The 15,000-nt window shown below is 40.2% G+C and overlaps 1 protein-coding gene across 1 annotated transcript in view; it reads right to left on the reverse strand.

Annotated features, from left to right (window-relative positions):
- rdgA (retinal degeneration A) overlaps positions 1–15,000 on the reverse strand; it is a 390,177-nt gene that overhangs the window by 116,699 nt on the left and 258,478 nt on the right. Inside the window, 1 exon segment of the mRNA XM_068377671.1 lies at positions 14,705–14,834. Coding sequence (XP_068233772.1) covers positions 14,705–14,834 — 130 coding nt within the window.

Consider the following 15,000-nt stretch of genomic DNA (forward strand, 5'->3'; position numbering starts at 1 on the left):
GGGACCATATATATATATATATATATATATATATATATATATATATATATATATATATATATATATATATATATATATATATACACACACAATATATATATATATATATATATATAAACAATATATATATATATATATATATATATATATACATATATAAAGAAAATTATTGATAATATAAGAACATTAAGAATAAGAGAATGGGTCCCTAGAGATTGCAAAAGAAACAGCGAAAGGAAGAGAAAACGATAGATTGACGAGCTAAGAAAATTTCCTGGAATAGTCTGGCATAGAAAGACCATAAACAAACGCGAGTGGAACAACGTGCCTGAGGCTTTTGTCCTGCGACGGACTAGTTAAGGCTGATGAAGATGATGATATAAAAAAAATTGACAGGGCAATTCAATCATGTAATAAAATTAAAAAAAATATCAAAATATTATCACTTAATAATAAGGAATAGTCTCGCTTAGTAAATTTCTATTTATTTATTTATTTATTTGTAAAAACGTGAAAAAATTCATCTTAAAAACATTTCCAAACAAAAAGTTTTGTTCTTAGCAAAAGCAACTTCTCCCCATCGTAAAAATATATATTTGCGAGTTTCTTCATCTCAGCCTCATGCTTTCCCATGGATATATATATATATATATATATATATATATATATATATATATATATATATATATATATATATATATATATATATATATATATATATATATTATATAACGGATTTTGAGCGAAGCGAAAAATCTATTTTTGGGTGAGATAGCCATGTCGTCCTGATGGAAGTTCCTATAGGGTAGCTTCCTAGGGTATATTACAACTACGGCGATATTCCCAGAGAATTTACCTTAAGGTACCAGAATTCTAACTCCTGGAGCGAGTATCCCTCGTGAAAGGGATATCGCGACATATCAGAGGACGTATTCTAGACACATCACATGGCAATCTACGACCTGAATAGAGATTCGTCTCGTAGGAGGGAGATTGACGAGATACGAATTCGGGAAAGAAAAAGGGGAGCCGCTCCCAAGGCATCCCTATCCCCCGATTCGTATGCGTGCCTGGCGCCAATCCTGGCGCCATCTGTATTCCTTGTAGCGTACACGAGGTGCTACAGATACTGTATGTAGGGAGGGGTCCTACAGCCCTTTCTTAGAAAGGCAAGGGCGGGTCCATCAGGACGACATGGCTATCTCACCCAAAAATAGATTTTTCGCTTCGCTCAAAATCCGTTTTTTGGGCTCAAGCCATGTCGTCCTGATGGAAGTGTACCAGAGCATTACTGTATCTGTGGATTCTCAGAACGTGCCGTACTCCCCGGAGATATTTATTCCCGGTCGACTAGACCTAGAGACCTAAGATGTTACCGTTATACATCTTTTCAACTAACTATAAACTATGTTAGAGCTTCCTGCCCCCTACAGGGAAGAGTCCTACTAGACTCTGGAAAGTCTCGAAGAGTACATATATCTATGTATGAATACCAGGCAAGCTAATATAGTGGTCTCGCCCTATATTAAGTAAAGCATAGTTTGTATAGAACCACTGCGTCAATATATTGACCAGTCATCCGCACAATACTTGTATTGGACAAAGGTTTATATCCGCATAGGAAGAAACTAATAAAAACCGCCCTCGTCCCTTTATGGGACGGAGTCCTCCCATTAGGGGACTTACATAAACCAATGCAACATAGCTTGCAAAACAGAACAATTCTATCAGAATTATCCCATATAAGATACATAGAATTAAAATGCTCAATTATACCAATAAATTGACACAGGTGAAAGAGACGCAAGGTTCTCAAGAACAAGTTTATTGACAGATAATAAACAGACAGGTTAACAACAAATATATATATTTATATAAAAGAGGGTAACCCAAAACTTTAAGCATAAGTATGATAGTAAACAGAACTTGTTTATCTGAAAGAAAAACCATTAAACACCACTTTAATGAGATACCAAGGTATCAAGTCATAAAAAATCTGTATTACAAATCAATCACATTAGCGTTAGAAACGCTTGGCACACATGTCTGAACTTATGCAAGGTTCACCTTTGAAGGAAGGAACAGTCTATATGGGCACTTGGTGCCCTCATTTAGTTTGTAGTACAGTATGTACCTACACACTCACCCTGGACTTAATCGTCCCAATTAAGACCACTGTTCCTCGCAGAGTTAAACAGTAGGGTTAACTACACGACCCACTGCTACCACAGATCTCTTAAGTTCCTCTACTTGCTTCGCATAGTGGCGAAAGAACACCCTGGAAGACTTCCAGCCCGTGTATGAACGGAGATGTTCAAAATCCATACAATTAAAGAAATTTAGGGATGAGGCAACTTTCCTCGGATCGTGACCTGCGGGTGTACTGTCAGGATCCGCTCTGCGAATAAAATATGTCATTTTCGCTCTGAGTTGATTCAGAGATAAATTTGAGCCTGATGTTTCTCCCCTGAATAGTTGACTACCCTTGAAGTCTGAAGTTCTACGAAGATAGACCTTTAGGCATTCTACTGGACATAGAGATGCATCTTCTTTCAGAGGACAGATTCTCCAGGGACCCCACCTGTTGGTGGGTAACTCATTCTTGGCGAGAAACGTAGGATCCGGAAACAGGTTCAGCTCCCCCCCATCCAGGAACTGAACACGACCTGCCTCTCTCGAGAGGGCTACGATCTCACCAACCCTGGCCCCGGACGCGAGTGCAAATAGGAAAATAACTTTTTGCGTCAAATCCTTTAACGCACATTCTTCATTGCTCAACAAGGAGGCGAAATGAAGAACTTTGTCTAAAGACCATGAGATGGGCTTTGGAGGTGCTGAAGGTCTGAGCCTAGCGCAGGCTTTCGGAACTTTATTAAAGATCTCGTTACCTAGGTCGATCTGGAAGGCAAATAAAATGGGTCTCATCAAAGCCGATTTACACACTGAAATCGTGTTAGCTGCCAATCCTTGGCCATGGAGATGGATGAAGAAAGATAAGCAGAAATCTGTTGAGATCTCCTGCGGATTCTTTGCCTTTACAAAGGCCACCCATTTTCTCCAAGATGACTCATATTGCCTTCTAGTCGATTTGCACTTGTATTCCTCTAGGAAGTCTATGCTGGCTTTCGAAATCCCGAAGCGCTTTCTCACCGCTAGGGCGAGAAAATCATGAGCTGCAGGGTCTGGGTTTTCTGTAATGAAGCGCAGACAGTCGACTTCTGGACTCGCTGGGTCAGAACTGGATGTGGTAGCGGCACGAACTTCATCTGTAGTTCCAACGCCAAGGGGAACCACATGCTGTTCGCCCACTTGTGGGCCACTATTGCCGCTACCCCCTTGAAGGATCTCAGTTTGTTGAGGACCCTCAACAGAAGGTTGTGAGGAGGGAACAGATAAATCCTGGACCATCTGTTCCAGTCGAGGGACATTGCGTCCACTGCTTCCGCTAAGGGGTCCTCGTACGGGGACACGTACAGGGGCAACTTCTTGTTGTCTTTCGTCGCAAAGAGGTCTATTTGCAGTTCTGGGACTTGATTCAGAATGAAGGAAAATGATCCTGCGTCTAAGGACCATTCCGACTCTATCGGTGTGAACCTGGATAGAGCGTCCGCTGTCACATTGCGGACTCCTTGAAGGTGAACTGCCGACAGGTACCACTTCTTTTCCGCCAATCGGAAAATGGCTAACATCACTTGGTTGAGAGGTGGTGACCTCGACCCTTGTCGATTCAAGCATCTCACAACCACCTCGCTGTCTGTCACCAATCTTATGTGGATCGAGTGACGCGGGGAGACTTTCTTTAAGGTAAGGAGCACTGCCATAGCTTCTAGAAAGTTTATATAAAAGGTCCTGAATAGCTTGGACCAAGTCCCCTGGACTTTTTTCCGATGAGAGTGACCTCCCCATCCCTCCTTTGAGGCGTCTGAGTGAATCGTCAACGACGGGGGAGGTGGCTGAAGAAGAACAGACTTCTTTAGATGTCTGGCTTGGGACCAAGGTCTGAGAAGAGTACGTAGCCGAGGCGGCACTGGTCTTCTCAGGTCTCTTCGCGCGTTTGATGCATACCTTCTCCAAACTCCAGTTGCATCCTTTAGCTGTGCTCTTAGCACTGGGTCTGTCACTGAAGCAAACTGGAGAGAGCCTAGTACCCTCTCCTGTTCGCGTCTTGATATCCTTTCGGAATCTAGAAGTCTCTTGACAAGAGCCCGCTATCTCCTTCCTTTTCTTCATTGGGATGGAGAAACTGTGTGACAAAAGGTCCCAGTGGATTCCCAGCCACTGGAACTTTTGGGATGGAGAAAGTCGAGACTTTTTCTTGTTGATCTTGAAGCCTAGGTACTCTAGGAACTGGATCACCTGACTGGAAGCTTGCAAGCATTCGGTCTCGGATGCTGCCCACACCAGCCAGTCGTCCAGGTAGGCTACTACCTGAATTCCCTTTAGGCGTAATTGTTTGAGAGCTGCGCTCGCAAGCTTCGTGAAAATCCTTGGGGCTATGTTTAGCCCGAATGGCATGGCTCTGAAGGCGTACAGTTTTCGTTGTAGCCTGAACCCTAGGTAGGGGGAGAGTCGACGGCTGATTGGAATGTGCCAATAGGCGTCTGACAAGTCTATAGAGACTGAGTATGCCCTCTTGGGCAGTAAGGTCCTCATGTGTTGCAGTGTTAGCATCTTGAATTTGCAATTCACTATGAACTTGTTGAGTGGTGACAAGTCCAGAATGACTCTGAGCTTTTCCGAGTCTTTCTTGGGAACACAAAACAGCCTCCCTTGGAATTTGATGGACTTCACCTTTCGGATCACATTTTTCTCCAACAGTTCTTGAACGTACTCCTCCAAAATGGGGGTGGAGTGTTGGAAAAACCGAAGGCATGGGGGTGGAGTGCTGTACCAGCTCCAACCCAGTCCATTCTTGAGTAGGCTTTGGGCCCAGGGATCGAAGGTCCAGCGATCCCAAAATTTCATCAGTCTCCCTCCTACCGGTATCATTTCACTTGGACTGCCGTCCTGAGGTCTTGCCTCCCTGACCACGACCACCTCTGAATCCCCTTCCCCTTGAGGGGCGCCTAGACGAGCCTCTGGCTGCTCCTCTAGGTTTTGCACGAAAGGAAGAAGACTGTCCTTCGAACGTTGGGGCGAATGTGGTTGACTGACCTGGCACCGCCTGGGGTACCCACTGAAAGGCAGTCGGGGTTTGTGCCACCATTTGGGGCACTGGAGGCAAAGGCAATTGCAGTTGCTGTTGCTGTCTATAAGGCTTGGCTGGCCGAGATGGTAGCCTAGTCTTCATATTCTTCCTCTTAGGTTGAGGACCCTCATCCGGGGAAGATTTTCTTTTGATAGCCAGGCCCCACTTCTGGAGAAGATTTCTATTCTCCACGGCGGCCTTATCAACAACCTCTTTGACCACATCGGTAGGGAAAAGGTCTTTTCCCCAAATGTTGGAGGAGATTAACTTCCTTGGCTCGTGTCTCACCGAAGCCCCGGTGAACACGAACTCCCTGCAAGCTCTCCTTGCCTTGACGAAGTTATAAAGGTCCTTCGTCACTGTGGCTAAGTGAGACTTAGCCACTACCATGAACATTTCATGGACCTTGGGGTCACTTGCCATCGTCTCGAGAGTAGTCTGATGAGACATTGAGGCAGCCAGTCTTTCTTTTGTCTCGAACTCTCTTCGTAAAAGAGATTCGGACAGCTTGGGGAGGTCCTCGCCGAATTGCCGTCCGGCAATATCAGCCTCCAACTTTTCCACTGAGAATGTTAGATGGACATCCTTCCAGTCTTTGTGGTCCATAGGTAGAGCCAGCGACAAGGGTTTACACTCCTCCAAGGAGGGGCAAGGCTTGCCGGCCTCGACTGCCTTTAGGACAGCCGCAAACCCTTTCTGTAAAAAGGGGAAGGCTCTATCAGGAGAGGACACAAACGAAGGGAGCTTCTTGCTCAATGCAGCTACCTTCGAATTCGAGAAGCCCCTCTCTTTCATCGAGGATGAAAGTAGGGCTTGAGCCTTAGCGTGGTCCATAACAATGACCTCCTTCGGCTCTGTCTCCTCCCTTGAAGCTGGTTCTTTTCTCAGCCGGACATAGCAGTCCGGATATGATGCCTTGCTGGGCCAGAATTCTACCTCCTCTAGGGGAACTGAACCCAGCTTATCCGAAATGACGATCTTTCCAGTCGTCATCGGCATGTGCTCAGCATACCTCCATGGGTTAGCATCTGAGCATATGGGAAGGTCTTTCACATTGAGCCTTTTCCGGGGCCCATGTGATTCTGCCAGGGACTGCATGCGCAGTTCCATTGCAGCCGCCTTCTCCTGATTCTCCTTCTGCATTTGTTGGATCATTCCAACAATCGAAGAGAGGGCCTGTCCCAGTTCTACTGGGAGGCCAGCCGATGTTGAGGGGATAGGCTCCGGCATCTGAACCGGAGCAGCCGACACCTCGTCGACCTCATCCTCTACGACATCCGGGGTTTGAACTTGATCCTGACCTTCTGCCAGGAGGTCTTCTTCCAAACGATCGTCCAGGTCAGACATCCTGTCACACAACTGGATGTCTTGCATCGCATCTGCGACTTCCTCGTCCACCTGGACTTGATCTTGAAGGATCTCCTCTTGAGGCTGGGGAATCACTGCCTCAGCTGATGCCTGGGGAAAAAGATACGCCCTCATCTTCTCACTTGGAAGATAAGGGCCAGAGGTGTTCTTCTTGAAGCCCCTTACCCAAGTACGAAGCTTTTCCCTAGCTATATCCCTTGATTCCGCCGTTCTAGGGGAATCAAAAGCCTCAGTAATCAGGTTAGTGCATACAGTACATACCTGAGGGTCCCAATACTGGAGATCATCCTTGGAGACAGCGCATGCTGCGTGTCTCCTACAACACTCATGTCCGCAGAGGTTCTTGCTGCGGACATTGCAGAAAACATTTCCGCACTTCGGAGGGTCCTCCTGTAAAGAGAAGAAATTTCCATGAGTATCAAGTGAACTATGTATCACTGGATATGCATAGTATAGCATAACAATTCATAATTGAAAGACACACACTTATGTTTCCCTCACAACCCATTGCTGCAGCCTTCCGGATAATAAAATCAAAAATGGTTTATCTCTACTAGAGTAACCAATGCAAGGTTTCCAGAGGAAACAGGTGGAGCTCACACCTAGGCAATGATTTTAAAAATCCTGGATAATAGACGGGGAAGAACTCTGCTTCCTGTCTGAGGGCAACAGCAAAGGGCTGTGTAAGAAAACACAATAGTATTAGAAGATACAGTGCTGTACCTAAACTTTTACTATAGTTTTCTTCTTACTGTATATGCTATACAGAAGAATACTAGTACAGTATAGGAGGATGTGTGCCGGCCTGCCTTTGCCGGCCGGCACACACCACAATTAGCTTTAAAGTATACTACTTAACAGCTATAGGGCGGCAGCCCTCTGGTTCAAATGCCTGTGCCGGCGGCAGCAGCTGCCGGCCGGCAACAGCCAGTGTTGGCCGGCAATGATTGCCGGTCAGCAACTACACAAGGTAGTACCCAGCTGCCGGCCACACTCTTGGTGACCGGCAGACAAGGACTGACATAAGCCGGCCGGCAAAGGTACAAGACCGATGCCAGCCGGCAGCAAAAGAACCAGAAGACTACCCCTGCCCGGCTGCCGGCCTCATAGGCCGGCTGCCGGGACAGGTACAGCACTAGAAGAAAATAGAATGGATGCCGGGATAAGAGTGTACACAACCCCCCAAGCCCGGCAACCGAAAGAGTGCATATAAGGAAGGGGAGAAACTTAATTCAGGCTTCCTTGACCAATGCCGTCCGGCTCTGCCGGCAGGCATGGATGAGGGACCAAGAGAGGTCCGGGCAGCACTCGAAAACATAAGACCCTTGCCGTCCAGCGTCTCTGCCGGCCGGCAATGGGCTTAGTCAATCCATATCCCAACCTATACTAGGTCCAGAAGTAGAATGACATATGGTACAGTAATACCCCTGCCGGCCAGCTCTGCCGGCCGGCAAGGTACAGTACAGTAATGGCTAGGCCATTACGGAGATAGAGGGGGAAGGGACAAGAGGGTCCTGCCAACCTTGCTTTAGTGACAGATCACCCGCAGCCAAGAACTCTGTCTTAGCCTAAGGGAGATCTAAGGGAAAGTGCCAGCGCAGTAGTATAATACCTGCCAGCTTCCAGAGCACCAAAGCAAGGAAGGCGTTGCAACTCCCAAGGGAAGATTTATCCTCCCCGAGAACAGCAACAGGACTTAGTCTGGTCGATCACACAAGAAGGAATCATAACTACAGAAACCTTCGACAGTGACCTAAGGGAGCTCAGCTCCCTTTGTAAGTGTTAGGTCAGCGAGGGAGACTCTGCCCCAAGCCAAACAACACGGACTCAGACTAAAAACTCTGTTGTTCTGTCCCTCTTTGAACCAGACTCAGCAGGAACAGGAAGGTACAGTAACACCCTAGTATAGTTTTATCGAAAATAAATTCGGAAAAAACCACTTAGGGATAAGCCCAAGGCTTAAACAGAGGGAAAGGGATTGCATACCTTCTCCGAAGAAAAGAAAGCAACCGGGGAGTATGATAAAGTATACTAAGGCTCCATAAGCAATTAGCCTAGGCACCAAGAGAATCGATTACCTAATTCACCGAAACTCTCACGTATACAATCTTGGAAATATTCCACACAGTCTAAAATGTATAAAATAGCCTAAAGCTTCAATAAAATTTTAATTACACTCGGAAAAACCATAATCATGCATTAAGTACTAGGACCAAACGACTAGGCTACATGGCCTAGCGTAGGCCAAAATGGCGAATACTTCGCCAAATAATACTAAGCACGAAAGGAAATCCTATGTAAAGCTAAATAGCTAAATTTTATTAAGCAAAACAACCAGGAATGTCACTCTGACTAACTAATTTATACCTAGCGAGTGACAGTGTCCAGGACACCTCTGGTAGGCTACGGCTCTTGTATCAAAGATTAATCCTATTAATCACTCAAAATTTTACCAAGAGCCTACATTTATACATAACAGACACTATACTCAACTTATCCGAGGTCAACGAAGACGAAGAAGCCATGAAAAGTTGAATAAATCCAAGATTTGCGAGAAAAACAGGAAAAAACACCGAGTTGTTAAGCTACGCAAAAAGGAATACAGATGGCGCCAGGATTGGCGCCAGGCACGCATACGAATCGGGGGATAGGGATGCCTTGGGAGCGGCTCCCCTTTTTCTTTCCCGAATTCGTATCTCGTCAATCTCCCTCCTACGAGACGAATCTCTATTCAGGTCGTAGATTGCCATGTGACGTGTCTAGAATACGTCCTCTGATATGTCGCGATATCCCTTTCACGAGGGATACTCGCTCCAGGAGTTAGAATTCTGGTACCTTAAGGTAAATTCTCTGGGAATATCGCCGTAGTTGTAATATACCCTAGGAAGCTACCCTATAGGAACTTCCATCAGGACGACATGGCTTGAGCCCAAAAATATATATATATATTTATAATATACATATATACAGTATATATGCATATATATATGAATATATATATATATATATATATATATATATATATATATATATATATATATATATATATATATATATATATATATATATATATATACACACACACACAGTATATATATATCGCAAATTCAGCGGTGCACTTTCATGATATTTCCTTATCTGCTTCCAATGACCTTACCCTAAACTCTTCTTCTATATTTATGTCAAACTCCACTAAATTTCTCCTGAAATGTCACCATTTCTTTGTTTTCATAGAACTTTATGTTAACCCAACTCGGTACTTCCCTTTGGTTCTTTTATTCCCTCCTTTATCAGACTATCTATCTATTCCCTTCTTTATTATATTTACCTATCCTCTTCTTTATATCTATCTATTCCCTTCTTTATTATATTAACCTATCCTCTTCTTTATCAGATTATCCATCTATTCCCTTCTTTATTATATTTACCGATCCTCTTCTTTATCAGATTATCCATCTATTCCTTCTTAATCAGATTATCTATCTATTCCCTCCATCACATTATCTATCTATTCCCTCCTTTATTAGATTATCTATCTATTCCTTTCTTTATCTCATTATCTATGTATTCCCTCCTTTATCAGATTATCTATCTATTCTCTCCTTTATCAGAATATCTATCTATTCCTTCATCAGATAATCTATCTATTCTCTCCTTTATCAGATTAGCTATCTACACACTTACATGAACACAATCTCTCTATCACTGTTTTTAACTAGACTCCGTAAATTGACTTATTTTTTTCGCTGTTTATCTACTAAAAATAACTATCTTTATTTTACTACCAAATCATTATAGAGTCGAAATAGACTCTATATAATAGAAGCTGATGGGCGACATAGTAGCCATACGAAAGTAATCTCAATTATCATTATCATTATTATTATTATCATTATTATTATTATTAATAACTCAGTTACAACCCTATTTGTAAAAGCAAATGCTATAAGCCCAAGGGCACTAATAGGAAAAAATAGCCCAGTGAGAAAAAGAAATAAGGAAATAAATAAACAAATTACAGACCCGTAGTTGTTGCTAAATTATTAGGTCTTTGGAACTGAAGTTGTTAATTTCCAATTCAACTTCCTTTACCGTCATCATCAATTAGTATATATTTCATATGCAAGACCTACATCATCAAAATTTTCTCTTGCTTGAGGATACTTCCAAAATATAAGCAATGTATGTGATTTATCATTAAAAAGAAAATTGTTGCTTATGCAGATGATGCTACTCTCTTTGCATCAAGGCTACCTCCGAATTACTGAACCGTAATTGTTGAATATCTTAGCAGTGATTTAGCTATAAAATGTGGATTATTATGTCTTTGGATTAGAAGTTATTAATTTCAAATTTAACTTTCTTTACTGTCACCATCAATAAGTATATATTTCATATGCCATACCTACATTATAAAAATCGTACTCTTCCTAGAGGGTACACTCAGGCACATTAATCTGTGTTATTTCTCTTCCACTGTTTCTTTTTTCTTCAGTTTATGTACGAAAAATCTATTTTAATGTAGTTACTGTTCTTGAATTATTTTATCTAAAGTGTTCATTACTTCTCTTGTAGTTTATTTCTTTGTTTCCTTTCCTCACTGGGCTATTTTTCCCCGTTGGAGCCCTTGAGCTTACAGAATCTGGCTTTTCCAACTATGGTTGTAGGTTAGCTAATAATAGTAATAATAATAATAATAATAATAATATTGAGTTAGTGGACATATTTAGAAATATTATTCTTCAACGGTATTATAAATAGGACGTCAGAAAGCTAACCATTCCTTATTTATTTGGTAAGCAACAATTTATACAAACCTTCTTTTGGATCGATTATTTCAATATTCCCTTTGGAAAAAAAAACATGATAATATATTTACCAATATCCTCAACTATAGTAATAATAATAATAAAAAAAACATGAGATTCTAATTTGTCTATCTGCGAGTTCTAAGACGCACAGGAGAAACCCCGACTCAGGATTAATCTGGAATTACAAAACGATCTGGGACATATAGATCTCACTAAACTTGGCGTCATCTCTCTCTCTCTCTCTCTCTCTCTCTCTCTCTCTCTCCTCTCTCTCTCTCTCTCTCTCTCTCTCTCTCTCATTATATCGACAACGTATTTTGCATACCGTAAGATCAGATACATATTTCAAATTGAGTCTGTTTCCTACCATATCACTCTCTCACACAAACACACCCTCTCTCTCTCTCTCTCTCTCTCTCTCTCTCTCTCTCTCTCTCTCTCTCTCTCATTATATCTACAACGTAATTTGTACACTGTAAGATAAGATACATATTTCAAATTGAGTCTGTTTCCTACCATAACACTCAGACTCTCTCTCTCTCTCTCTCTCTCTCTCTCTCTCTCTCTCTCTCTCTCTCTCTCTCTCTCTCTCTCTCTCTCTCTCTCATTATATTCATAACGTTTCAGGTACTGTAATATATATATATATATATATATATATATATATATATATATATATATATATATATATATATACACACACACTTGCAAGCGAGTCTCTCTCTCTCTCTCTCTCTCTCTCTCTCTCTCTCTCTCTCTCTCTCTCTCTCTCTCTCCTGGAATAAATAAACCTCCCGTGCCAGTTTCCTTCCGGGTGACATTTTGCCGCCTTTAGGAGTAATGAAACCTGGACTTCGAAAACAAATATGACATATATAAATATTTATACGTCCATGAAATAAGCAATATCGTTTATAGCGTCTCATGCCACTTGACATTCTGGATATTGGCGTCCTATTAAAATGATAAATTCACGCCAAGTTTACCGGAAGCATATGATCCATAGCGATTTAGGCTAAGAGCACTTGGAATAGACGTATCAGTTTTCAGTGGGAATACATCTAAAGAGACATTTCTAGGAAGCCTGCATGAAAATCCTGCCCCCTGAAAGGGATAAAACTAAGTCATCAACCCTCCATCATACCATGAACCCTGACCTACTGACGTCACTGATATCCTACTGACATTATTGACATCCTACTGATATTACTGACATCCTACTGAAATCACTGACATCATTGACATCTTACTGGCATCCTACTGACACAACTGACCGCACCGGCATCCTACTAACATCAATGACATCCTACTGAAATCATCGACATCCTACTAACATTACTGACTACTGAAATCAACGACATCTACTGATATTGCTGATATCTATTGAAATCACAGACATCCTACTGACATCACTGACATTCTACTGAAATCACTGACATCTATTGAAATCACCGACATCCTACTGACATCCTACTGAAATCCTACTGAAATCACTGACATCTATTGAAATCACTGACATCCTACTGAAATCACTGACATCTATTGAAATCACTGAAATCCTACTGAAATCACTGACATCTATTGAAATCACCGACATCTATCGAAATCACCGACATCCCTCTGATATTGGTGACATCCTACTGACGTCCTACTTGAATCACTGACGCCCTACTGACATCCTACTAACATCACTGACATCTAATGACATCCTACTGACATCACTGACATCTACTGAAATCACGGACATCCTACTGATTTCTAGATAAATAGCTGACATCCTAATGACATCTACTTAAATCACTAACATCCTACTGGCATTACTGACATCCTATTGACATCCATTAAAGTAATGAAAAACGAGAAAAGTCGGAATTTCTCGGAAGTAAGAGAGAGAGAGAGAGAGAGAGAGAGAGAGAGAGAGAGAGAGAGAGAGAGAGAGAGAGAGAGAGAGAGAGAGAGTCTAATGAAAAAGTATCACATAGGGAAAGACACCAAACGAGAGAGAGAGAGAGAGAGAGAGAGAGAGAGAGAGAGAGAGAGTAAAAAAAAATGAGTGAAAAAGTACGTGAAAAAGTACCACGTTCAGAAAGAGTCAAACCCCGGTCACAGAATATGAAAACTTGTTGAAAGGGTTAAAGGTCATAAGAATGTTGGATAAAAGATACAGCAAAATATATTTTGAAAGAGTTGAGGGAAACACTGTTATTGAAAATCTAATAATAAAAATTATAGACTAAAATAATAAAATAAAAACTGGAAATGAAATAAAAATAAATAAAAATGTAAAATTAAACTACAACATGAAAAAATGTAAAATAAAATGAAATAATAAAAATTGAAAATGAAAATAAAATAAAAATTGGAAATGAAAATAAATTAATAAAAATTGAAAATGAAAATAAAATCACAACAATTGAAGACGAAAATAAAATAATACAAATTGAAAATAAAATAATATAAAATAAAAATTAAAATAAAATCCTAACTGAAAATGAAAATTAAATAAAAAAAAAATTGGAAATAGAAAGAAATAATAAAAATTGAAAATGAAAATGAAAATAAAATTCTAACTGAAAATGAAAATTAAATAAAAAAATTTGGAAATAGAAAAAAATAATAAAAATTGAAAATGAAAATAAAATTATAAAAATTGAAAATGGAAATAAAATAAAAAATTTAAAATGGAAATAAAATCATAAAAATTAAAAATCAAAATACAATTCTAAAAAACTTGAGAAAGGTATGGAACAAATTTAAACTTCAATAAAAAGATAAAAACCGAAGAATAACACACAAGATTTAATATTCGTAATGAATAAAATGTTCAGAAACGGAGTTGGAAAGAAGAGTTTACATTTTTTGTATATATACACATGTATATATGTTAGCGTATTTAATGTATATATTTATATGTATGTATATTTCTATAATTATATATATATATATATATATATATATATATATATATATATACTTACATACATACATATACATATACACACACACACACACACATATATATATATATATATATATATATATATATATCTATATATATCTATATCCATATATATATATATATATATATATATATATATATATATACACGTATATATATCAATATATATCTATATCCATATATATATATATATATATATATATACTGTATATATACATATACATAAATACATACATATACAAGACAGATAAATTGAAAGATTCAGAAGAACGAACTTCATAACACACACAAAAAAACCCAATCTCTCCCAACCCGGCCGTCACAGCTGTTGCAATACCATCACAGTAATGATAACGTTTGCCAATTAAAATGACTTACCGAGTGAACACGTCTCCTCAATCTTGCTGATGTTGAAGCAACTCTCTTTATTGTGATAGGCGGCCTTGCACCACGAACAGCTAATGGCCACGATTTCTTTCGATCCGAACAATAACTTCGACTGGAATCCCTAGAAAAGACAAAAAAATAGACATTACTTAGAGTAGAGGTGAGTTTATTCAGGGAGGAAATTTATGAAGAGAATTTGTTGACGGGGGAAGTTTTTCAATAGAGGCAATTAATTAATGTAGGAAATTAATGAGCCAATTAATAAACAGACATTTTTAATAGAGGCA

Source organism: Palaemon carinicauda, chromosome 8 (genome assembly GCF_036898095.1).
Source record: "Palaemon carinicauda isolate YSFRI2023 chromosome 8, ASM3689809v2, whole genome shotgun sequence".
Lineage (NCBI taxonomy): Eukaryota > Metazoa > Arthropoda > Malacostraca > Decapoda > Palaemonidae > Palaemon > Palaemon carinicauda.